The sequence below is a fragment of the Salvelinus alpinus genome, chromosome 1 (assembly GCF_045679555.1).
Source record: "Salvelinus alpinus chromosome 1, SLU_Salpinus.1, whole genome shotgun sequence".
NCBI classification, from domain to species: Eukaryota; Metazoa; Chordata; class Actinopteri; order Salmoniformes; family Salmonidae; genus Salvelinus; species Salvelinus alpinus.
The window spans coordinates 58,373,828-58,399,751 of NC_092086.1; the positions used below are offsets into that span (position 1 = coordinate 58,373,828).

The 25,924-nt window shown below is 41.1% G+C and overlaps 1 protein-coding gene and 1 long non-coding RNA gene across 3 annotated transcripts; one reads left to right on the forward strand and one right to left on the reverse strand.

The window, feature by feature from the left end:
- Positions 1–1,361: 1,361 nt before the first annotated feature.
- LOC139543790 (transmembrane protease serine 9-like) lies at positions 1,362–10,019 on the forward strand. The gene is made up of 10 exons (XM_071350248.1): positions 1,362–1,456; positions 4,375–4,395; positions 4,561–4,723; positions 5,011–5,282; positions 6,201–6,337; positions 6,581–6,866; positions 6,995–7,166; positions 8,069–8,325; positions 8,608–8,705; positions 8,801–10,019. The coding sequence occupies exons 1-10, from the start codon at positions 1,399–1,401 to the stop codon at positions 9,128–9,130; spliced, it is 1,794 nt and encodes a 597-aa protein (XP_071206349.1). The 5' UTR covers positions 1,362–1,398; the 3' UTR covers positions 9,131–10,019.
- On the reverse strand, positions 7,428–24,484 carry LOC139547014 (uncharacterized). 2 transcript variants are annotated; one of them, XR_011669328.1, is made up of 5 exons: positions 24,390–24,484; positions 19,715–19,915; positions 13,254–13,305; positions 12,734–13,082; positions 7,428–10,694 (listed from the first exon to the last, which is right to left on the reverse strand). It is a non-coding gene; the product is annotated as an uncharacterized lncRNA (long non-coding RNA). The 2 variants fall into 2 exon arrangements; XR_011669312.1 differs by having other exon boundaries at positions 12,365–13,082.
- Positions 24,485–25,924: the final 1,440 nt, after the last annotated feature.

The following is a 25,924-nucleotide window of genomic DNA, read 5'->3' on the forward strand; positions in this document are numbered from 1 at the left end:
ATTCAGTTCCCTCACCATATTAAATCACTATTTCGAAATCAGTCAATTGCCTATTATTTCCAATGAGAATATTGTCAATTTGTCAATTGAATTTCCAATTAATTCCCTGAATAAAACATTCCCAATGCTGGTATTGTGACATGTACAGTACACTTCATATGTGTAGAATGGTGGCTGTCTCAAACTCAAATAATACCAACACACGCATATTGCTCGGAACAAAAGCTAGTAACTACTGGTAGAGGAATCTTTAAATACATTTGTCAGCAAGTATTTTGAGAAGGAAACAAAGTGTCAAAGAAAAACTATGTGTGTATGTGGTTCAGTCACAAGACAGACAGGAATGCTGCAGGGCTAGGTGCTTTTTTCCTCCGTCAGGTTTCATCCTATCACAACCTTTAGGTAAAGTCTTCTGTCAATAGAGTGCTTTGCACAGTTGTCACATTTTGCTGCTTTAAAATTCAATCTAAAAAGGGATGACAGTAGCTTTTTTCCCAGCAGATCTACAAAACCTGCTCCACATTTGGATTTTATACACCTGTCAGCAACGGGTGTGGCTGAAATAACCAAATCCACTAATTTGAAGGGCTGTCCACATGCTTTTGTATATATATTGTATGAGTAGTTTATTTCCAAAACGCTATATCCCCCCAAAAATGTACATTGTGTGTTTTTATCAGAAATCATTGGTTATGTGTACTTTGTGTGTAAAATATTACCGATCTCAGATTTTCAATTCATACATTTTAGGTGTATGATTTTTGTTGTTGTTGCTAAACCTAGCGATCTTAAGGTGAATGCACACACTGTAAGTCAGTCTGGATAAGAGCATCTGATTAAATTACAATTTCAGATGTAAAAGTTTTACGTACAGAGCTCATATTTTATTGAATCATTTTGTAAAATATTTTCTGACGTGGTTATTTGTCTCTCTGAAATGAAACCATCAAGTGATAGACTTAATACAAATACATGTCATTGAACAGGTTACTGTACAGTATTCTTCTCGTCACACACACTAAACTCACACACAACCCTTTGAACATACGGTGCAACTTATACACAGGATAAATTACAGATGAGAGGGATACATATCTACACCTATCTATAGATAGATAGATGGGAGAAATTATCATCAGATTACAGCGATGGAAAACCAATGGCCTTGCACTTGTAACAACGAAGACGTTCCTCGGGAGTTCTAAAGTGTTTGATTTGGAAAGATGGAGGAGAGAATGAGGAGAGTGGGAGGAGAGAGAACAGGTGTTTCCGGGTGTATGTATGTCTCAGGTTTCAGTGTGAGAGAGGAAGATAGATAAAGGGGAGGAGTGAAGGCAGGGTGGAGTATAAAAGTATGAACACTAAACAGGACAGGCTTTAGTGGAGGGCATTGAAACGATGGAAGTCTACAAAGCACTCTGTTTGGTGACTCTACTAGTTGCCCTCTTTTCAAAAGGTAAGAGACGAGATTCCCGTTATTCCACTGCTTTCCTTCTATTGACTGGTCAATGGAGTCAATGAGTTGGCCAGGTTATAGAATAATCTTGGTGGTGGGCCATATGGGCCGTATTGACTATTTATAGAATACAGGCATAGCCAATAAAGACAATCAAAACCAATAGGATGTCATGTGCCTTGCGACACAGGAGAGAGACCTGTTAGACTGTTTTGGGCCTTGTGCCTAATTTTAAGGCAGAACGTTCACATTTGTCAAATATTTGTCTAAGACGTGAATGTATGTTGAGAGTGAGGTATAACGTGTCCTTAAAGATATTTATCAGTCTAAAGCAGAGGACCATGGCAACCACTTAATTACACTGCAGAAGGGTCAGTGTGTTTTAGGTTTTGTGGACCAGATGAAGTTATACATCTAATTTCAAAGCAGTAAGGAAAGTGAAGGGGGTTCGAGCCCAAGTTGTCACAGCCGGCCGTGACCGGGAGCTCCCAAGGGCGGTGCACAATTGGCCCAGCGTCATCCGGGCTAGGGGATGGTATAGGCCAGCTGGGGTTTTTCTTTGACCGTGTTTGCCTCTGACACATTGGTTCCCAAAATTGTCTATATCGAAAAAACAAAATGCATTTTTTGGTATTCATTTAAGGTTAGGGTTAGGCTTAAAGTTAGCAGTGTGATTAAGGTTAGGTTTGAAATTGTAGAAATAGGCAGGGTTTATGGCTTTGTGGCTGTGTAAACTAGTGATAACCAGACATACAGTATTGGAGCGGCTGACTTCATAATACAAACAAGGCAGCCAGACAAATCCCCTTCAGGACTATATTTTGCATGAGAATTTGCATTTGTGAACAGCCTGAGAGAAAAAGCTAAAGCACTGTCAAGAAGAGACGTCTCTATTCTAAATAAAGACCTATTTGTAAATTGAAACATGCACCACATCTGCGGCCTGTATGACTGTGGTTTGTTCTTAGATCTAATACAGCTGTAAAGCCAGTATCAATGCGCCTGTAAAATGATTGACACTTGGTGCCTCTGTTCGTGCCACTGGACCTGATGTGAAAAAGACACACCTTAATTAGGCCTATCAGTCTTTCACTGACGTGTGTGTGATTGCCTTCTGAAGTGTTTGGAGAATTGAGCAAGACCATTGAATGGCTTTTTAACACTAGTTCAATTAGCATGTAAAGGAAATGTTGTGCCTTCTGCTGACAATGACATATTCCATCTTAATGGAAACTTGTGTCACCAATGCAATGCTCGTCTGTCCTTGTCTTAAGGGCAGAGTACAGGGAGGATATTGAAGTTCCACAGTGTATGAACATTGGTCGTGAATGGCAAGTTGTTTGTCATCACACAAAACAGTTGGATGGAATAGAACATTTTATATGTTCGTTATGTTTATTTTTTTACTGTTATTTTACCAGGTAAGTTGACTGAAAACACGTTCTCATTTACAGCAACAACCTGGGGAATAGTTACAGGGGAGAGGAGAGGGATAAATGAGCCAATTGTAAGCTGGAGATGATTAGGTGACCGTGATGGTATGAGGGACAGATTGGGAGTTTAGCCAGGACACCGGGTTGACACCGGGTTAACACCCCTACTCTTACGATAAGTGCCATGGTATCTTCAATGACCTCAGAGAGTCAGGACACCCGTTTAACGTCCCACCCAAAAGACGGCACCCTACACAGGGCAATGTCCCCAATCACTGCCCTGGGGAATTTGCTTTAGACCTGAGGAAAGAGTGCCTTCTACTGGCCCTCCAACACCACATCCAGCAGAATCTGGTCTCCAATCCAGGGACTGACCAGGACAAACCCTGCTTAGCTTCAGAAGCAAGCCAGCAGTGGGATGCAGGGTAGTAATGCAATGAACTTGTAGAAACAAATATCAGTTCGTAGATAAGTCTGATTTGTCTGTTTACCTCTTTATGTGTTGTATACATTCATTAAAAAACATGACCTGATTATAATTTAGTGGGTGGAGGCTGAATGGGAAGCCAGTCAAGCTGACAGTCACGCCCATAGAGCACCCAGAGGTAGGGTGCTCCTTTAGATTCACTGGTCTGAGAAGATAGAGGAGGTGAAAGTGTTATTATGACAGACGTTTAGCAGTGGGATTAATTTCTCCTGTCCAGTTCTTTTAGATTAGCTCAAATAAAGGAATGTAGGTGAGGCGAGGAAGATTCAAAACAATAGTGGAGGCAAGAGAAGGGTGATTGGGTGAACTATCCTTTGTAGACAAGTCTTACAATGCATTATAAAACATTACCAAGTATTGTTTCATGTGAAATCTCCATACAGTCTTACAGCAATGATGACTGTTTGTTGTGAACACGTTGCTTCCTTTGAATGATTGTGCATTTTGTCTTGTTCTTTTTTTCCTGATGAGACGGTTTTTCTTTTGTTCTCCTCTAAAGATGCAGTATATATTTCCTCATCCTCTTTATCTTATTCATAAGGCTTTGGCACACAAATTATATTTATCTAGTATTAGTTCATTAGTATTAGTATAAAAATATCTTAGTAATTCTGAGAGTAATATATTCTCATAGGTTATAATTGGTAATGTACTAATTAGTGTTAAACACATTCTGGACAATGTTAAGTGGACAGTAGTATTAGGTAACATACACAATGATGAAAGACGTTTTGACAGATGGCGTTTGGCTTAACAATCCAGACTCATAACAAGAAAACAGGAAAAGTCTGTAGGGACACTAAACACACATACTGTACAGTACCGTCAGAAAACGCAATCATTCACAGCCAGCCAGCCACCTAGCCAGCCAGACAGCTCCAAGGCTTTTTGATCCTACTATAAATCCAATGGGGTAAAAAGAGTGATGAATTACATGTTTGCCCACAGTGTGCCAAAACCAAACTGTTCAACTGTTTTCTGCCTCTCCTGTTTTTCAGTGTCTCACTCTCAGTTGGAAGGTAAGTCCCCTCCTTTTTCAATCAAATGTCTGAAAATGTCCTAATTGAAAATGTCCTAATTGTCTTAACCATGCACCTATTCACTGACTAACTAGTGAGCTTTCAATCTCTTGACTTCCTGTGTGTGCTCTATTTTGTAATCCCTCGTCCATCTGTCTTTGTTAGTGTGTGGAATCTCTCCTCTCAACACTAGGATCGTGGGGGGTCAGGATGCTCCTCCAGGGAGTTGGCCATGGCAGGCCAGTCTGCAGAGATCTGGCAGCCATTTTTGTGGGGGATCCCTTATCAACAAAGAGTGGGTGCTGACTGCTGCTCACTGCTTTCCCGGGTGAGGACCCATAAAAAAACACAAAGCTCAATTCAATCAAATCTGTATTGTAGTATTTCCACAAACTGTCACGTAGTAATAATACATTTAGATTTTCATGTGATCACATAAAACCACCGTTTTTTGGGACAGTAAACAGACTTTCCTCCCCATGTTTTCAAAATGAGATGCGGGAAGTAAAGGGAGCCGTTCGTAAATAATGATAACACTCAAATATTGCTGAGGTGGGTGCTACAGGCCCTTCAAACATGAAATACAATTCTAACTTCAAACTCTCATTTTCCCAGCATCAGTACATTAAATCTGGTGGTCTACCTGGGTCGTCAGAGCCAGCAGGGCTCCAACTCTAATGAAGTGAGTCGTACGGTCACTCAGATCATCTGCCACCCCAACTACAGCAAAAGAACAAGTGACAACGACATGTGTCTGCTGAAGCTCTCCTCCACCGTGACTTTTACCAACTACATCCGGCCAGTCTGCCTAGCTGCACCAGGCAGCTCCTTCTATGCTGGCACTACTAGCTGGGTCACAGGCTGGGGCACCCTCAGCTTTGGTGGATGTGAGTCCATAGATATAGCTTGTTTTAAGTACTACTGATGATGGATCAGAATTGAGAGGTCTTGTGTATGTTGAGGAAGCCCTTTTTCTCATGGGTTGAAAGTCTATACTCAGTGTCCCTGTCCTCACCACAGACTAGAGCTGGGCGATATGGATAAAAATGTATACCGCAATAAATTACCTGAATTGATGCGATAACGATACGTTCATAACATTCATGTGCACCACTGTTTTTTTTATTATTAGCCTTTAAACTACTACTACTAGCAATGGTGTAAAGTACTTAAGTAAACATACTTTTAAAGCACTACTTAAGTCGTTTTTTGGGGTATCTGTACTTTACTTTACTATTTATATTTTTGACAGATTTTAATTTTTACTCCACCCCATTCCTAAAGAAAGTAATGTACTTTCTAATTTACCCTGACACCCAAAAGTACTAGTTACATTTTGAATGATTAGCAGGACAGGAAAATGTTCTAATTCACACACTTAAAAAGAACATCCCTGGTCGTACCTACTGCATCTGGTCTGGCTGAGTCACTTAACACAAACACTTTGTTTGTAAATTATGTCTGAGTGTTGAAGTGTGCCCCTGGCTCTGCATAAATTAGAAAACATGAAAATCGTGCCAAGAAACAAGGAAATCGTGTAGAATTTTCCTGGGTGACTCACTTTTACTTGAGTCATTTTCTACTAAGGCATCTTTTACTTTTACTCAAGTATGAAAGTTGGGTACTTTTCCCACCACTGACTACTAGTTTGATTGTTGTAGCAATCAATTGTCCCATTAACTATCAGCAAACTTATTTCATTTCAAACTTCATATTGTCTAGTATAAGCTACTTATCGTAGTGAAGAATATCAGCAATGCCTGTGATAAGTGGTTGGTGTCTACATTTTCGGTTTATCATCCCAGCTGTACCACAGATCCTACAGGAGGTAGATGTGCCAGTAGTGGGAAACAGGCAGTGTAACTGTAATTATGGAGTTGGCTCCATCACTGACAACATGATCTGTGCTGGTCTATCAGCAGGAGGAAAGGATTCCTGTCAGGTAAAATCTCTTGGGTATCCTTTTCCTTTTAGTTTATTACAGTGTCAGTCAATAACACATTGGACTTATTTTCTGGACACAGGTTATACCTAATCCTAGACTAAAAATGTTTTTCAATAGAGATTCCCCATTGAAAATAATTATTTGTCTGAGACTAGTATTCATTGAGGAAACTGACCCACCATATTTCATAATCCTGTGAAAATTCAATCCCAGTGACACTGTAAATCTGTCTATGCATAGGGGGACTCAGGAGGTCCGCTTGTGAGCAAACAGGGTACTCGCTGGATCCAGTCTGGCGTTGTGAGTTTTGGCCAAGACTGTGCTCTGGCAAATTTCCCTGGTGTGTACGCCAGAGTTTCCCAGTACCAGACCTGGATCAACAGCCAGATTACCAGTGACCAACCGGGCTTCATCACCTTCTCATCCAATGGGACTGACTCTGACCTCAATGTCACCTGCACTGTTCTGCCATCAGTCAGAACCACCACCATCTCCTCTACTATGACTACTATGACTGTAGTAGCACGTACGTACCTATAGTCTAACTTGTGCATATGGCTAAACCTTGATGTGAATCTCTACTTCTGTAATAAATCTGACTACTGGATTACTTTTATTTGTCTCTCAAACTTGTATCTGTCTCTCCCTCTGCAGCTGTGGTGTGTGGCAGCGCCTCTTTGAACTCCCGTATTGGTGGGGGAAGCTCGTTGGTGACGGCAGGCTTGTGGCCCTGGATAGCCAGCCTACAGAAAAACGGAGCACACGTTTGCGGGGGCACGTTAGTGGCGGTGGACTCTGTCATGAGCGACGCTAGCTGCTTCTCCAGGTAAGTTAACTTTACCTGTATTTCAAAGGGAAGAGCAAGTAGTTAAGTGCCGGATTAAAATGTCAGTCAGACATGATTCTATGGAAATCTAGTCGTATAATCTACATGTAGATTTTTGAAGGTGCCATTACAATAACATTTAGTGACGCTTTCCTTTTCAACCCTATTGCAAAAGGTTAACCAAGGTTAATTAGTCCGACATAGGAAATCTGTACAGTCCTTGTGCTAGTGAAAATAATTTTAGGGACATGGGAACAACACTACATGTTGGGTTTATAATTTTATTCAGTATACATAATCCATACATGTCACATTCATAAGCAGTACCTATTAATTTAATCCATACTTATGTTAACAACTACAAGTAAGGAAATATCAACTTGCTACAATCATAATTGCATTCAAAATGATGACAACATCCATACTAAAGAGTTAGATGCACTATGCCGAAATCGTGCCACCATTTGTCTAACTTCAGTTTATGTGATAAAACAAGCAGTCATTGTGTAGAGAATCATTGTACCTTCTAAACCACTGTGAAATATAATTTCCATAACCAAAAATATTGTATATTCAGGTGTTTGAAGCTGGCGTAAAAAACTGAAAGTAAAAGACGCAAAAACTTCAGAATAGGAAGCATAGAAATGGCATACATACAACATATCTACCACTTAGACTTGCTTTCGACGGGAATGAAATATCTATGCGAATTTGGTCGGGGCCGCCCAAAAAGTTCTATATTGTATGACGGGTGTCTACCTAGGGAATAACACATTCTTCATAACACATACATAACCCCTACATATCACATTTATAGGCAGTACATAAGCATTTCATAAGACAGCAATCAGAATGTAGAGTTTAGTGTCCCTCACTAAACACAACTCATTCCATCTCTCCAGCAAGCCCAACGCCTCTCAATGGACCGTGATCCTGGGTCGTCTGAAGCAAAACGGCTCCAACCCTAACGAGGTAACCCTGAATGTCATCAACATCACCATGAGCAACTTGACGGGCAACAACGTGGCCATCCTCCGACTGGCCAGCAAACCCAAGTTGTCTAACTACATCCAGCCTATCTGTGTGGACCAGGGAACCAGCAACTTCAACACAGGGACTAAGTGCTGGGTGGCTGGCTGGGGCACTGGCCAGGGTGGGGGTGAGTGGATGGACAACTGTCTTTGTGTGTTTGTTAGAAATGTGCCTGTTCAGTAACAAGCTCTATAGTGCCTAGACACTTGTGTAGATCTGAAAGACTTGGAAAAGCAATGGAAGTACTGTAGGTCCACCTTTCCTTTGATAGGACATATTGCTTACACCCTATCCAGGCCTCTCAGATGTACACACATGCCAAGGGATTGTTTCCGGAAAGATACGACCTTAGGAGTATGGGTGGGTGTGTGTGTATTGGTATGATAAGTAATAAATTCTTTGTCCTCAGCTGAGCAAGTCCTGCAGGAGTTCCAGACCTCTGTTGTGGAATGCGTGAATGTTTCATCTTCGGACAACATTTGCACCGAACCTGTGACACTACTGCAGGTATGGCATAGTTGATCTATAAATCTGTCTTACTATTTTGCACATAACAGTATGACCATATTAACCCATGTTTTTCTCTGCTTCTCTCCCCATAGGGTGATGTGGGTGGTCCTCTGATGTGTAAGCAGGGCAGCTCATGGTTTCAGACTGCTGTTTTGACTCTCGGCGGAACCACCAGCACTAACGGCACTAGCAAAGCACGATTGAGCCGGAGTCCTCGCGCCTCCCCCAACCAAGTCTTCACCAAAACCTCCAACTTTAAGGACTTCCTGACTTCCACATTGGGAACCTTACTATTCCCCGCCACAACCATTGCTGCCACGACCCCCTCAGCTGGTGGCGCTTCCCCGGCCCACTCCTCCTTCTCTCTCTTCCTTGTCCTCCTCTTCTCCCTCTCCTCTGTCCTCCTGTTGGGCTGGGATTGACGCTAAGCAACCCCATGGCAACCATTGACAAGCCCTTTCTGTAACTTCCAACCAATCAAAAGTCTATTTTTCTAGCAATTAATCAATTTCTGTCAGTGACTGGCAGTGTGTCAAAGCCAGGATTGCTACTTTGAATTCAGGGAGCCTTCATCTCCATTCACTTGAATGATGAATGTTTACAACTTCCCCTTTGTTTATCTTTACTATGTCAAATCCAAGCAGTGATATATATTTTTGCTGTCACATTTTTTTTGTATCAGTAACATTTTCTGGACAATATTTGTTGATTCAAACAGCACTGTTTAAGTTGCAATATGCACAATTTTCTGTTCAAAGCTGTCTGGGCATGTGTAACAATGTTACATATTAATATCCAGATGAAAATGACTGTAGTAGCACTTGGCTTTCTCCAAAGATTATAGTAGTCTATTCTACAGTATCTGTGAGCCAAAATGGCAAGTAGCCTACATGCACTGAACTATTAGATAGTCATACTGCACTTTACTGGACATGTGCCATGGATTATTATATACTTAACAAATCACAATGTTATGATGGTTTTAACAAAACTGTTAACTAAATAGCTCTAATACTTAGTTCTAAATTAATTGAAGACTTGAATCCAAAATGCTGCCTGTCGAAGGTATATTTTGTGTTTCATCATGTTTCTAACTAAGCTTAGAATATAATTGTATGTTTTAACAATTATCTCTACCCTATGTAAGCAGGGTAATACTTTATTTTGTGAAAAAAAAGTTGCTACTTTTAAGTGTTTAACACTTTTTTGGTTACTACATGATTCCATATGTGTTATTTCATAGTTTTGATGACTTCACTATTATTCTACAATGTAGAAAATAGTAAAAATAAAGAAAAACCATGGAATGAGTAGGTGTGTCCAAACTTTTGACTGGTAATGTAGGTATTCCTCTTGTCCAGATGGGATAGGGCAGTGCGCTGGCGATGGCATCGTCTGTGGATCTATTGGGCCGGTAAGCAAATTGAAGTGGGTATAGGGTGTCATGTATGGTGGAAATTACAAGATTATGTTATAATACTTGTATTGCATCAAATGGTGGCCTCTGGGAGATTTAACACTGACAGAAGATTTACGATGTCTTTGTGGTGATAAAACCCCAAAAGATTTAGTTTAAGAATAACTCTGACTTGTGTAATAAGTTTGTCTCCCCTCATTTGATAGTAAATAAATGAACCACCACACATGTAAGGTAGAGTGGTATGATCCTTAACTAGCCTCTCAAAGCACTTCATGATGACAGAAGTGAGTGCTACGGGGCTATAGTAATTTAGTTAAGTTACATTTGCTTTCTTGAGTGCAGAAACAATGGTGTACTTCTTGAAGCAATTGGGGACAGCAGACTGGGATAGGGAGAGATTGACTATGTCCGTAAACACTCCAGCCAGCTGGTCTGGGCATGCTCTGAGGGCACGGCTAGGGATACCGTCTGGGCCGGCAGCCTTGCGATGCTTAACACGTCTTACTCACATCGGCAACGGAGAACGACAGCCCACAGTCCTTGTGTGTGGGCAGCGTCGGTGGCACCTATGGGGGGTGACAAAGGCCATAATTAATACTCGTGAAGCTACTGATACCAATCACAAAGTCACTTAACGTCTTCCTAGCGCCATAAAATACCGCCATGAATTAAATTAACATATTTAATGTTATTTAATGCAAGTCGTCAAACTAATGATGCGTACACATCATGTGACACGTCAAGTAGACGTAGTGTTCTTGTCACGTGTTCACATCACGTGTCACTGACACGTCACGTGTCACGTGTCAGTTTGCTTGCAAGTTTATTATGAATGATCTTACCATGAACGCCTTAAAAACATCTACATGTGATACGCGTCACGTGTTAGTTTAAGTGTCTGTTTAGTTTATTATTAAAGATCTCACCATGATCTCACCTTACAAATGTCTACATGTACATGATTTAAAAATATATTTTTAATTGCAGAGTGATCTAATCAATTTCATTTGTCGATTTAGCTAAAATAGGCCTATCACCTCAATACAAAAATGATTAGGCTAGTTGATATCGCAGCCAGCCACCATTACTGTGTAGATATGCCTATTCCTCACATCAATACAGACACAAGGGCTTCTTTGTTGGAGGTAGCCCTATTCAGAAATAAGAGGTAGCGTAGGCCTCTAGTGGCGCATTCAAAACAACTCGGAAGTCGTCAATCTTTTCACTTCCGACTTCAGTGCATTCAAGCCAACTGGGAACCTCTGAAAAAAAACAGCTCAGACTGGGATTTTTTGTTGTTGTTTTGAGTGGTCATCCAACTCGGAATTCTAATTCAGAAACTCTGGCATCTTTCTCTGACCTGAAAATCACTGATGTCATGATTTGACCTCATTTTTTCCCCACTTCCCAGTTTAACGGACACAATCACTGTCACTATGCAATCCTTAGGCTATACATTTCTGTGGAGATGTCTTGTGGTTAAAAGCAGGGTTTGAATTGAGGGGGTATGTGAGGATATAGGTCTAAACATTGCTATAGAGACAGGCAAAAAGCATATGCTACCACTTGTTTGCTTAGCCATAGGAAAATCAATGGTCCAGATTATATAAAGCGATCTAAGCTATAACAATAATTAACTCCACGATTATTTCCGCATATTCTACTAGCCTATCGAAAGTCTTGCTCAGCCTCAACATCACAGGAAAATGGTCTGGAATTAAATGCTTTGCAATCTAGAGCTATGCCTACTGCAAAATATCAAAACGTTAGAATCGTTATGGGTCTATGCATAGACCAAACATTTATTATTCAGGAGAATCCCATTGAATCAGGCTGTTCATTTCAGTGCAGTTGCATTCTTACGCATATCCTTAGACTAATCGAAACCGAAAACACCCCAGCCTGTTTTGATCACAGATCATAATGAAGCCTGAACATTTCAGCTGTTTGTCATTGATTTAGCCCACAATTGCCTTCAGATTTAATACACATTAAATACAATACACATACACAGACCTATATTTAATCTGGATTTGACAAACAAAAGCCTGACTAGGATCCTGACTTTCCCCGATGTCATATTAGTTACCGATTAGGCAAAATGTATTCCTATCAATTTGAATAGGCTAACCATTGCGATTAATGTTTTTTACCATCTACTGCTTTTTATGAATAAACAGGCATCAGGGTAAAACATATTATAATTTAAATGCCCCCCCCCCCTAATGTTACTTACCTTACAGATCACAGTCAGCTAATTTCCACTCCATTCATATGCAACAACATTTGATTCATACACTGGCTTGTCTGGTTGGCATGTTTTCATTGAAATAATATTAGTCCTCTATTATGATTTAAAAAAATCATAGCTCAATAGTACACCCTTGTGGTTGAATATATATCTATTGTATGTCTCACGATACAACAATTAATAATGTTGAACTAACAAATACCATCAAGGGATACGTTACAATTTACAATAATGAACACCTTATGAAACAGCTGTGAAAAACAATCTGGCAATATTTTTGATTTAAATACATAAATGTTGATTTTCTTTGGTACATGTGTGTCAATTTACTTTCAGATTTTGTTGTACACTCACTTGGCAATCATAGACTGAAATACTGAATTCTGGTGTGTGGAATAGAGAGGAGCTGGGTGGTGTGTGGATGTTTTCAACAGGTAGTCAGTCTTGGAAGGTGGACTCGAAGAGGGAAAATGCAATGTCCAGGCGCTGCTGCTCTCTTTGTTCTGAGTGTTTGCAGTGTTAGTGTTTTTAGTTAATCTGTTCAGCTCACATTATGTGCCCAGTATGATAGTTTTCTTGCTCTTTCTTAGCAGATAATGACAACATGACAATAACAGCTGATGTAATGAAAAGTTGGAGGGTGGTTGGTAATGGAGGACATCAGGTGGATCCATGTCTGGGTGTTAGGCAGAACCCCTAGGTCCTGGAGAACAGGAGCAGAGTAAAGGGAAAAGGGTAGAAGAAAGACATAAACAAGCAAACACACAGGTTAAAGAATGATCAGTTATGTAAAAATACTGTTATTGAATGATTTAATTTAAATGCTTGATTAGACATGCAATAATGTTAATGGCAGACAGAAAAGAAAGGATACCTGTCTCATTTTTTGTGTCAGTGGGGATGATAAGGGAGATAAGGGATGGTGCCTGGAAAAGACAGAGAGATGAGTTTTGAGAGAAACTCCAGGGTGGTGTCATGACCACTGGAGTCATATACCTTAACAGTACCTACCTGGAAGTGGCGGTTACTTAACATGACCCAGTGGTTAGCCTTGAGATGGACTATTTGGAGAAACCACTGGGCCAGTGTTGGTACTGCTGACAGCATCACGATGCCGCCCACCACGAGAATTCTATGGCACGTTATTTAATTGTCAGCCATTTTTACCATTAATGCTAGTTAGTGCTAGTTTGACCACCAGAGGGCATCTTTGAGAAACATTTGATAGTCTTCAATATTGGCAGAACTATAACTTTTTAAGTGAGAACATAGTATATGGGATTGATTTTAAGAAATTTTGCTTAATTAATTAGATTAATATTATGGTGTTTATATTCCAAGAAAAACGAAACCCTCTGGGTTTCTGTCAGGAATGGAACGGAAAATATGGTGATGTACAACGTGAAGGTCGGGAGTAGGCTACAGTACTAAGAGCATAACATTTCCACACCCTAATTGTAGTCTAACCCAGGGATTCTCAACTGGGGGGGTTGATCGTGGGAGGTTTTTAAGGGGTCGTGGGACTTGTGCAAGAATATAATTTTTTTTATCAAAAAATATTTTGAAAGGTAATCTGATAGTTGAGAATTATCTGTTAATTGAATGATTAGAATATTCCGCCCTGAAACATATAATTGTATGGAATTGATTAGAATGTATAAAATCATAATCAATACATGTGTAGTCCTAGTCAGAATTAGGGTAAAGACAATATGTCTTTATGGTATTTTAAACACAGACTGTCTGAGCTTGGTGCCGACCTGACTAGAGATTTGGGAGAGAACGGGGAGTACGTCTCAAGGACAAGGTCACTAATCTCTGTCGGCTGGGTAGTGTATGTGTGTGCGTATGGTTGTGTGAATGGGTGGGCGTGAAAAGTCAGTATAAAATGAATTGTTTTGTATTCTTGACTTTAGAACGTTCTCTGAATAAACTGTACTAACCTTTTGTATAAGCTGAGTCTTTGACTAATTATTATTATACCCATGGTCTTACAAACCTCTGGAATTGGTCAGAGCTATTGATTGGTTGTTATTATCATTGGGATTGGAAATTCGTGACATAATCGCCACACCAAAACGTTTATTTTGAAAGGATACAGCCTCACCGCATATTGTTGCTGATTTTCACAACGTTACCGCTACACATAGGCATGCGTGTACTGCACCGCTTATTGTTGCTGACCACTTATTGTTGCTGACTTTACACGTGCAGCCTGAGCTCCACGCCACTCTCCAGAATGTGATCAAGTGTGTCAACTATATCAAAAAAAGTTCCACGAAAAGCAGGAGTTTCCAGGCCTTCTGCAGGGAAATGGGAAGCGAGCACCAGCAGGTGCTTTATCATGGTCCGCTGGCTTTCCAGGGGTAAAGTGTTGGGTCGCTTTTATGAGCTTCGAGCGGAGATTGCTGCGTTTCTTTCGGAAAACAAGTCCGCTCTGGCCGAACATTTTGATTGTGAGGAATGGCTCGCATAGGTTGCCTACCTGGCAGATATTTTTGATAATCTGAATTCGCTCAATGTGTCAATGCAAGGGAGGGGGCACAATCGATTTGAACAGAGGGACAAAGTGGATGCCTTCAAGATGAAGCTTACCGTTTGGGCAAATCATGTTTCTAACGGGAGTATTGACCTGGACTCCATCACTTCCCTGATTACCTTCCCTACATATGTCACTCCCTTTGGTTCTCTCCCTAGGCGTCATTGTTTCTGTTTCAATTTCATGTCTGTGTGAGGTTAGTGGTCCTTGTTTTGTATTATGTTCCGTTTATTTTATTAACACTCACTCCCTGAACTTGCTTCCCGACTCCCAGCGCACATCGTTACACCTTGCACAAAGTATCAGGGTTAATAATAATAATACTTTTTTCCCCCTGGTGGTGACCTAACATAATCGTTTGTGGTGCTTTCGCTGAAAAGCATATTTGAATTCGGACACTTTGGTGGGATAAACAACAAGATTACATTTAAAATGGTATAAAACACATGTATGTCTGAGGAATTTTAATTATGAGATTTCTGTTTTGAATTTGGCGCCCTGCACTTTCACTGGCTGTTGTTATATCATCCCGTTAACGGGATTGCAGCCATAAGAAGTTAGTGTGCCTTGAATTCTAAATAAATCACACAGTGTCACCAGCAAAGCACCCCCACACTATAACACCTCCTCCTCCATGCTTACGGTGGTAAATACAGATGCGGAGAACCAAAAATCTCAAATTTGGACTCCATACAAAAGGACAAATTTCCACCGGTCTAATGTCCATTGCTGGTGTTTCTTGGCCCAATCAAGTCTCTTATTATTGTTGTCCTTTAGTAGTGTTTTCTTTGCAGCAATTCGACCATGAAGGCCTGATTCACACAGTGTCCTCTGAACAGTTGATGTTGAGATGTGTCTGTTACTTGAACTCTGTGAAGCATTTATTTGGGCTGCAATTTCTGAGGCTGGTAACTCTAATGAACTTATCCTCTGCAGCAGAGGTAACTCTGGGTGTTCCATTCTTGTGGCGGTCCTCATGAGAGCCAGTTCCATCATAGCGCTTGATGGTTTTTGCAACTGCATTTGAAGAAAGTTTAAAAGTTCTTGACATTTTCTGGATTGACTGACCTTCATGTCTTAAAGTAATGATGGACTCTTTGCTTATTTGAGCTTTTCTTGCCATATTATGGACTTGGTCTTTTACCAAATAGGGCTTTATTCTGTATACCCCCTACCTTGTCACAACACAACTGATTGGCTCAAACACATTAAGGAAAGAAATTCCACAGATTAACTTTTAAGAAGGCACAGCTATAAATTAAAATACATTCCAGGTGACTACCTCATGAAGCTGGTTGAGAGAATGCCAAGCGTGTGCAAAGCTGTCATCAAGGCAAAGGGTGGCTATTTGAAGAATCACAAATATAAATTATATTTTGATTTGTTTAACACTTTTTTGGTTACTACATGATTCCAAATGAGTTATTTCATAGTTTTGATGTCTTCACTATTATTCTACAATGTAGAAAATAGTTAAAAAAAAAAAAAAAACTTGAATGAGTAGGTGTTCTAAACTTTTGACCGGTACTGTACATTAAATGTAAATACCTGGGAGGCCTAGAAAATGGCTCCATAAAGGGATGGCTCCGTAAAATAACAAACACACAAAAAATAAATAATATGCCCATACATATTTGCTTGTCACATATACACATGGCATATGCTTGGGTGCCACCTTGACATCTCATTGCCTCAATAAATTAATGTTAGAACATTGGTAGCCAGGATTAGCTATTTGTATCTAGTCTCCTAATAATTGCATAACGGTGCAAGTTAGACACGTTATCTTTTGTTTGGATGTGAGCATGTCTTCTTTGTTGGTCCTGTCAATGTTGAGTGATCACATATGCCTCAGCACACATAGAATGTTAATTTGCCTGCTTGCAAATGTGTGCTAGAAGTGGGGATGTTTCATAGTCAGAAATACTATCTTAACTCATCACCACCAATTAATTTTTCACAGAAAACCACAGAAACACCACTGCAATATAGGCCAACACTAAGATAAAAATCTACAAACGAACAGGATTCTTCCACTGTCCCTGTCAACGTCGTGTGTATAGGTGGCAGGGAAGTCAGGCGCAGGAGAGTTAAACGAAGTGTAAATGGAGACTTTTAATAAATGTCCACATAACATGCTCCAAACACGAAAATATACATACATAAAATAAACATGGGTACGAGGACCCGTCGCGCACCTATACACCAAGAATCAACACTTGACATAAAACAATCTCTGACAAACACATGAGGGGAAACAGAGGGTTAAATACACAACAGGTAATGAATGGGATTGACAACAGGTGTGTGGGAAGACAAGACAAAACCAATGGAAAATGAAAAATGGATCGATGATGGCTAGAAGGCCGGTGACGTCGACCGCCGAACACCGCCCGGACAAGGAGAGGCAACGACTTCGGCAGAAGTCGTGACAGTCCCCATAGGAGAACCCTTTTTGGTTCCAGGTAGAACCCCTTCTGTGTCTAGGTAGAACCCTTTTGGGCTCCATTCCACTGAGGGTTCCAAAGTGTTCTCCTTTGGTGACAGCCAGAAAACCCTGTTGGAACCCCTTTCTCAAAGAGTGTACTAAACAAGTTTAGCCTGTTAAGTTTACACTCTGTTTCATTCTGTACTCAAACATCTGCCTGGTATTCCATCACTATCTCCTTTGCCATCTTCTCATGTATTTTCCTGTAACTCCATCCATCCACACACACACACACACACACACACACACACACACAGCATCGTGTTTACATTTCTCACATTTTAGGCATCCAGCTGAGGCCTTGGATGGATCATGTTGCACTGGGCACAGGGGTATATGTACAGTCATTTTTAGTGTGGTGGCAAAGTTGTTGAACATGAAAAGAGGATGTGGCTACTTGTGGAGGGAGAACAGTGACGATGGTGGGTTGAGCACCTGCAGTGAAGCTGATAGGTTGCTCTGGCTCATCACATCTTGACTAAAAGAAGACTATTTAGAAATTAGTTCAACAGCTAAAAAGCCATCATTAACATACTCCCAGAGAGAGCAATACATTCAATATTGACTGAATGTAGTAGCCTACCCAACCCCATTTACAATTTAATTCATTAATGAAATAAATTATACTATAGCACATTCAATGACATTATTATTGTAGACTATAGACTACTCCTGTATCTACCTTGTACAATACCGTAATCATTGAATGAAGTAGCGTACCATCCACATTTACAATTTCATTGATCAATTAGATAAATAATACTAGCACATACAGTTGTATTGTTGTAGAATAGGCTACTACTGTATCCACACTATATGAATACCGTTGTGGGGACAAAATAATGTCAGGCATTATTTTAGGTCTTTGAAATACGTTGTAGCTCGTTTCCCTTCTTCAGTGAAAAGTAGTTATGAATCCTCATTCAATTCAGTTTGAGTGTTAATGTGTAGACCTGGTGACAGTGGAAAAATAAACCCATAGCGCCAGCATGTAGGGGTAGTGTATTACAATGTAAAATATGTATATATCCTATAGCATCACATGTGTATATTTTCATTTACAATCGAATTAATCCATTAAATAAATAATACTAGCACATGAAATTACATTATTTTACATTAGCCTACTCCCCTATCGACACAGTAAATATTGCCTATGTGCTTTCGACAATACGTTATAAACTTTTTTTTTTTTTTTTTTTTTTATAAACCAAATTTGCCTTATCAACACAGTAGGCCTAAATATTTCCTAACGATATCACAACTTAAATATAGCCAACTTACACTTCAATTGGATCAAGGACATCTTGGTAATTATTTTCATCGTCTCTAAGGAAACTAGCGGTATCTTGGGCAGACACTCGAAAATCGCTTCTGCCGCTTGTACATTTTTATTTATTTAAATGAATGTCTGTGTCGCCGCCGAGCTTTCAAATACCGCGCCTGTCTCTCACTCTATGAACGGTCTCTGCTATCCGGATTCCTTGGGACGTCCCTACCCTGAACCCTAAACATTTATACTTGATAGAGGTAAGGACATCCCAAAGATCCCCGATCGCACAGACCCTCTGGGAAAACCTATGAACTCCTCTATTCAACTGAAAGCCGTCTCTCATGAGTTCTGCCCCATAGGAAAAGTCCAAGTTGCTTTTATCATGCTTGTAGTCAACCCCCTGTGATGTCACTGCATACGTCATTACCTGCTACTCCTCAGACCAAGCCCATGCATACACAGCTATACAAACGTGCAAGAGATACAATAGTTCCAGCGTTTTCTAAGGCCTCAGCAGTAAATGTCCACTCCCCCAAGTTGATTTAAAGAGGTATGTCTGACTAGCCTCTTATCTCTTCTACTCCCCTGCAGAGCTCCTTCTTCACAGTCACGCATTTCTGAGAGGGGCCTCTTTATAATGAGGCAGAGAGCGAGAATTAGAAAACAACTGTGGAACAATATTAAAACCTCATAATGTATATATATTGTTAATCTGTAGTCTAGGACCCTATAAATGTAAGGAGGAAGGGTCCCATAGCCCCTCCCCTTCTATTAATACCACATATTATAATAAATTATTATAATACATCAAACATTTGGTGCAGCCCCTATCATGACCCCAATTTGACCCCATCATTGTTATGAGATGGAAGATGGCGCCGACAGAGATGGTCGCCTGGCTTCAAGCCCTTGGGAAACTACGCAGTATTTAGTTTTTTTAATGTATTATTTCTTACATTGTTAGCCCAGAAAATCTTAAGTGTTATTACATACAGCCGAGAAGAGCTATTGGATATAAGAGCGACGTCAACTTACCAACATTATGACCAGGAATACAACTTTCCCGAAGCGGATCCTTTGTTCTGACCACCACCCAGGATGTTGGATCTAATCCCAGAGGTCGACCCAAAACAACATCGCTGCAGAAGGGGTAGACGGAGCGGCCTCCTGGTCAGACTTCGGAGGTGTGCACACCACCCATCGCTTCCGAGTATGTTACTCGCCAAGGTCCAGTCTCTAGACAACAAGGTGGATGAAATTAGGGCAAGGGTTGCCTTCCAGAGAGACATCACAGATTTTAACATTCTCTGGCTCTCTCGGGATATGTTGTTGGGAGTCGGTACAGCCAACGGGTTTCTTCATGCGTCGCGCAGACAGAAATAAACATCTCTCTGGGAAGAAGAAGGGGGTGTAATGACTCATGGTGTAATCATAACAACATACAGGAACTCAAGTCCTTTTGTTCACCTGACCTAGAATTCCTTACAATCAAATGCCGACCACATTATCGTCCAAGAGACTTCTCTTCGATTATAGAGAATCGTGTATACCCCCCCTCCCAAGCAGATACCACGACGACCCTCAAGGTACTTCACTGGACTATGTAAACTGGAAACCATATATCCTGAGGCTGCATTTATTGTAGCTGGAGACTTTAACAAAGCTATTTTGAGAACAAGGCTACCTAAATTATATCAGTACATTGACTGCAGCGTGCACGGGCAATACACTGGACCACTGCTACTCTAACTTCCGCGATGCATACAATGCCCTCCCCCGCCTTCCCTTCGGAAAAGCCGATCACGACTCCATTCTGCTCCTACAGTCCTAAACCCTAGAACCATTCAACGCTGGTCTGACCAATCGGAATCCACGCATCAAGATTGTTTTGATCAAGCGGACTGGGAAATGTTCTGGGAAGCCTCAGAGAAGAACATCGATTTATACGCTGACTCTGTGAGTGAGTTTATAAGGAAGTGCATTGGAGATGTACCCACTGTGACTATTAAAACCTACCCTAACCAGAAACTGTGGATAGACGGCGGCATTCGCGCAAAACTGAAAGCGCGAACCACCGCATTCAACCATGGAAAGATGACGAGGAATATGGACGAATATAAACAGTGTAGTTATTCCCTCCGCAAGGCAATCAAACAAGCAAAATGTCAGTATAGAGACAAAGTGGTATCGCAATTCAACAGAATGTATGTGACAGGGTCTACAGACAATTACGGACCACAAAAAGAAAACCAGTCAAGTCACGGACACAACCAGCTGGCTGGTGTGTTTACGGACATATTCAATCGCTCCCTATCCCAGTCTGCTGTCCGCACATGCTTCAAGATGGCCACCATTGTTCCCGTACCCAAGAAGGCAAAGATAACTGAACTAAACGACTATCGCCCCGTAGCACTAACTTCTGTCATCATGAAGTGCTTTGAGACTAGTCAAGGATCATATCACCTCCACCTTACCTGCCACTCTAGACCCACTTCAGTTTGCATACCGCCCTAACAGGTCCACTGACGATGCAATCGCCATCACACTGCACACTGCTCTATCCCATCTGGACAAGAGGAATACCTATGTAAGAATGCTGTTCATTGACTACAGCCCAGCATTCAACACCATAGTACCCTCCAAGCTCATCATTAAGCTTGAGGCCCTGGGTCTCAACCACGCCCTGTGCAATTGGGTCCTGGACTTTCTGACGGGTCGCCCCCAGGTGGTAGGAAGGTAGGAAACAACATCTCCACTTCGCTGATCCTCAACACTGGGGCCCACAAGGGTGCGTGCTCAGCCCCCTCCTGTAGTCCCTGTTCACCCATGACTGCGCGGCCATGCACGCCTCCAACTCAATCATAAAGTTTGCAGACCACACAACAGTAGCGGGCTTGATTACCACATACGACGAGACAGCCTACAGGAGGAGGTGAGGGCACTCAGAGTGTGGTGTCAGGAAAACAACCTTTCACTCAACGTCAACAAAACAAAGGAGATGATCGTGGACTTCAGGAAACAGCAGAGGAAGCACCACCCTATCCATATCGACGGGACAGTAGTGGAGAAGGTTGAAAGTTTGAAGTTCCTCGGCGTACACATCACAGACAAACTGAAATGGTCCAACCACACAGACAGTGTGATGAAGAAGTCACAACAGCTCCTCTTCAACCTCAAGAGGCTGAAGAAATTTGGCTTGTCACCTAAAACAAACTTTTACAGATGCACAATGAGAGCATCCTGTCGGGCTGTATCACCGCCTGGTATGGCAACTGCTCCGCCCTCAAATGCCCTCAAACTACTCTCCAGAGGGTGGTGCGGTCTGCAAAACGCATCACTGGGGGCAAACTACCTGCCCTCCAGGACACCTACAGCACACGATGTCACAGGAAGGCCAAAAAGATCATCAAGGACAACAACCACCCGAGCCACTGCCTGTTCACCCCGCTACCATCCAGAAGACGAGGTCAGTACAGGTGCATTAAAGCTGGGACCATCAGACTGTTAAACAGCAATCACTAACACAGAGAGGCTGCTGCCTACATACAAACTCAAATCATTAGCCACTTTAATAAATGGATCATTAGTCACTTAAAAAATGCGACTTTAATAATGTTTACATATCTTACATTACTCATCTCATATGTACAGTTGAAGTCGGAAGTTTACATACACTTGGGTTGGAGTCATTACAACTCCTTTTTCAACCACTCCACAAATGTCTTGTTAACAAACTATGGTTTTGGCACGTCGGTTAGGACATCTACTTTGTGCGTGACACAAGTAATTTTTCCAACAATTATTTCACTTATAATTCACTGTATCACAATTCCAGTGGGTCAGAAGTTTACATACCCTAAGTTGACTGTGCCTTTAAACAGCTTGGAATATTCCCGAAAATTATGTCATTGCTTTAGAAGATTCTGAATCAATTGGAGGTGTACCTGTGGATGTATTTCAAGGCCTACCTTCAAACTCAGTGACTCTTTGCTTGACATCATGGGAAAATAAAAAGAAGCCAAGACCAAGCCAAGACCCCAGAAAAAAATTGTGGACCTCCACAAGTCTGGTTCATTCTTGGGAGCAATTTCCAAACGCCTGAAGGTACCACATTCATCTGTAAAATAATAGTACGCGAGTATAAACACCATGGGACCACGCAGGCGTCATACCGCTCAGGAATGAGACGTGTTCTGTCTCCTAGAGATTAACATACTTTGGTGCAAAAAGTGCAAATCAATCCCAGAACAACAGCAAAGGACCTTGTGAAGATGCTGGAGGAAACAGGTACAAAAGTATCTATGTCCACAGTAAAACGAGTCCTATATAGACATAACCTGAAAGGCCGCTCAGCAAGGAAGAAGCCACTGCTCCAAAACCGCCATAAAAAAAAGCAAGACTACGGATTGCAACTGCCCATTGGGACAAAGATCGTACTTTTTGGATAAATGTCCTCTGGTCTGATGAAACAAAAATAGAACTGTTTGGCCATAATGACCATCGTTATGTTTGGAGGAAAAAGGGGGAGGCTTGCAAGCCGAAGAACACCATCCCAACTGTGAAGCACGGGGGTGTCAGCATCATGTTGTGCTTTGCTGCAGGAGGGACTGGTGCAATTCACAAAATAGATGGCATCATGAGGAAAGAAAATTATGTGGATATATTGAAGCAACATCTCAAGACATCAGTCAGGAAGTTAAAGCTTGGCCGCAAATGTGTCTTCCAAATGGACAATGACCCCAAGTATACTTCCAAAGTTGTAGCAAAATGGCTTAAGGACAACAAAGTCAAGGTATTGGAGTGGCCATCACAAAGCCCTGACCTCAATCCTAAAGAAAATGTGTGGGCAGAACTGAAAAAGCGTGTGCGAGCAAGGAGGCCGAAAAGCCTGACTCAGTTACACCAGATCTGTCAGGAGGAATGGGCCAAAATTCACCCTTATTTATTGTGGGAAGCTTGTGGAAGGCTACCCAAAACGTTTGACCCAAGTTAAACAATTTAAAGGCAATCCTACCAAATACGAATTGAGTGTATGTAAACTTCTGACCCATTGGAAATGTGATGAAAGAAATAAAAGCTGAAATAAATCATTCTCTCTACTATTATTCTGACATTTTACATTCTTAAAATAAAGTGGTGATCTTAACTGACCTAAGACTGGGAATTTTTACTAGGATTAAATGTCAAGAATTGTGAAAAAATGAGTTTAAATGTATTTGGATAAAGTGTATGTAAACTTCCGACTTAAACTGTATTTTATACCATCTATTGCCGTTCAGCCATCGCTTATCCATCTATTTATATGTACATATTCTTATTCCATCCCTTTAGATTTGTGTGTATTAGGTAGTTGTGAAATTGTTAGATATTACTGCACTGTCGGAACTAGATGCAACCATTTCGCTACACTCGCAATAACATCTGCTAACCATGTGTATGTGACCAATACAATTTGGATTTGACTATGACTAGGTATTGTTATCGTGGGTAGCTACCAAGTCTTAGTGGGTAGCTATCTAGCCCTATTGACTATGGATTTATCCATTCACTGAACCATCTTCCCGCCAGGACAATTGCAATAGAGACGAAACAAGATATACACAAGCAACATTTTATCCCGAAATCGGAGAGTATTTTCCATCGATTCAAGCAGAAATAATGGCCGCCATTGATTTCAATACATTTTTATCATATTTCTTTGCGTACTTACGTGCAAACGGAGTACGCATTTGAGAAGTGCCCTACGTGCTCCGTTTCGCATACTTTGATTTGGAATCACAATATGACCCTCCCAGGTAGCCGTCTGTTTCTATGGCAACTTCAACAGCAACGTTTGTACCGTGTGAAGCTAGCTAGCTAGTTGACTATGAAAAGCTAACTTAATGTAGCAAACGAATAATGGTTTTTAGAATGTTTTAAGAAAGCACACAGGCTAAATGTTAAGACGTGAAATTCAGCATTTAACATACCGGTAGAAGTTATGTATTCATATATTGTGGGATGAGGGTAAATTGTCTAGTTAACGCGAACGTTGGTAACGCGTCACTAGCTAGCTAGGCACGTCCGTTTACAAACGTGTCTAGCCAGCTGTTCGACTTTGATAGCTAGCTAGTTACTAAAATTATACGATGTGTGAAATCGCTTAAGTTACGTTACTAACTTGGGTTCCTTTCTTTGCTAGCTAAAGTTAACAAGATTGTATGCCAGCCATGGCCAATCCTGACTTAACTAACGCGTTAGCTAACTACTACTGTAGCTAGTAGGTACCGTTAACTTTGCTTCTTCTCTGCTGGTTTCATCCACCAAACAGCCGAAAGAAATGGGAGCCCCTTAAACGCGCCAGGAGCAAGAAGGAGATAAAGTGGAAATGATGATGGTATGTATGTTTTACAGACTACTCTCATTTTAGCTAATTACCATATTATGGAACGCCGTTTGGGTCTTTGCTTTGCGTGGTGGAAATACACACCTCACATAACACTATTTGACGCATGAAATATCCCTATTTGACACGTCAAATAAGCTTGTTGACCAATCAGGACCTGAATATGCCTTCACATCACAATTTAAGACGTTCGTAAAATGTTTACGTAGTTATTACACATTCATTACACTCACTAGTATTTCCTATGCTGGGCTCCCGAGTGGCGCAGTGGTCTAAGGCACTGCATCTCAGTGCAAGAGGCGTTACTACAGTCCCTGATTCTAATCCAGGCTGAATCACATCCGGCCGTGATTAGGAGTCCCATAGGGTGGCACACAATTGGCCCAGCGTTGTCCGGGTTTGGCCAGGGTAGGCCGTCATTGAATATAAGAATGTGTTAACTGATTTGCCTAGTTAAATAAAATACAATCTCATAGCAATTCACCTATACGTAATATGATGCTGGTAAAGTTGTCTCGCGCACCTGCGGCATGAGGCAGACACACTTTCCCAAGCTCTGGGACAGTGCTGGTCAGAGAAAAGCTAACTAAGTTAGCTGTTGGATGCAAACAATTTGTATCCCTGAAAAACATAGCAAAACGACAATCTGTTTCAGTAGCTATAGCTAGATAGGTTTCATCATCTAAAATACGCTTAATTTATAAGAGTTTAATATTTGGTTGATGATGGTCTGACCCGGTCCGGTTAAGCCACACTAGCCACGCGTATAACATTAGCTTGGGGCAACAGGTCTGGGTAACAGTAGCAGGCTTGCTTGTTTAGTTCGTTATCTAGCTAACGTTAGCTAGTTATTTTCACGA

Bases quoted from the DNA above. Each gene is read 5' to 3' on its own strand.
- LOC139543790 (XM_071350248.1), top strand. From the start codon at position 1,399: ATGGAAGTCTACAAAGCACTCTGTTTGGTGACTCTACTAGTTGCCCTC. The intron at 1,457-4,374 runs GTAAGAGACGAG...CCTGTTTTTCAG, and splicing joins AGTTGCCCTCTTTTCAAAAG to TGTCTCACTCTCAGTTGGAA. The intron at 4,396-4,560 runs GTAAGTCCCCTC...TGTCTTTGTTAG, and splicing joins GTCTCACTCTCAGTTGGAAG to TGTGTGGAATCTCTCCTCTC.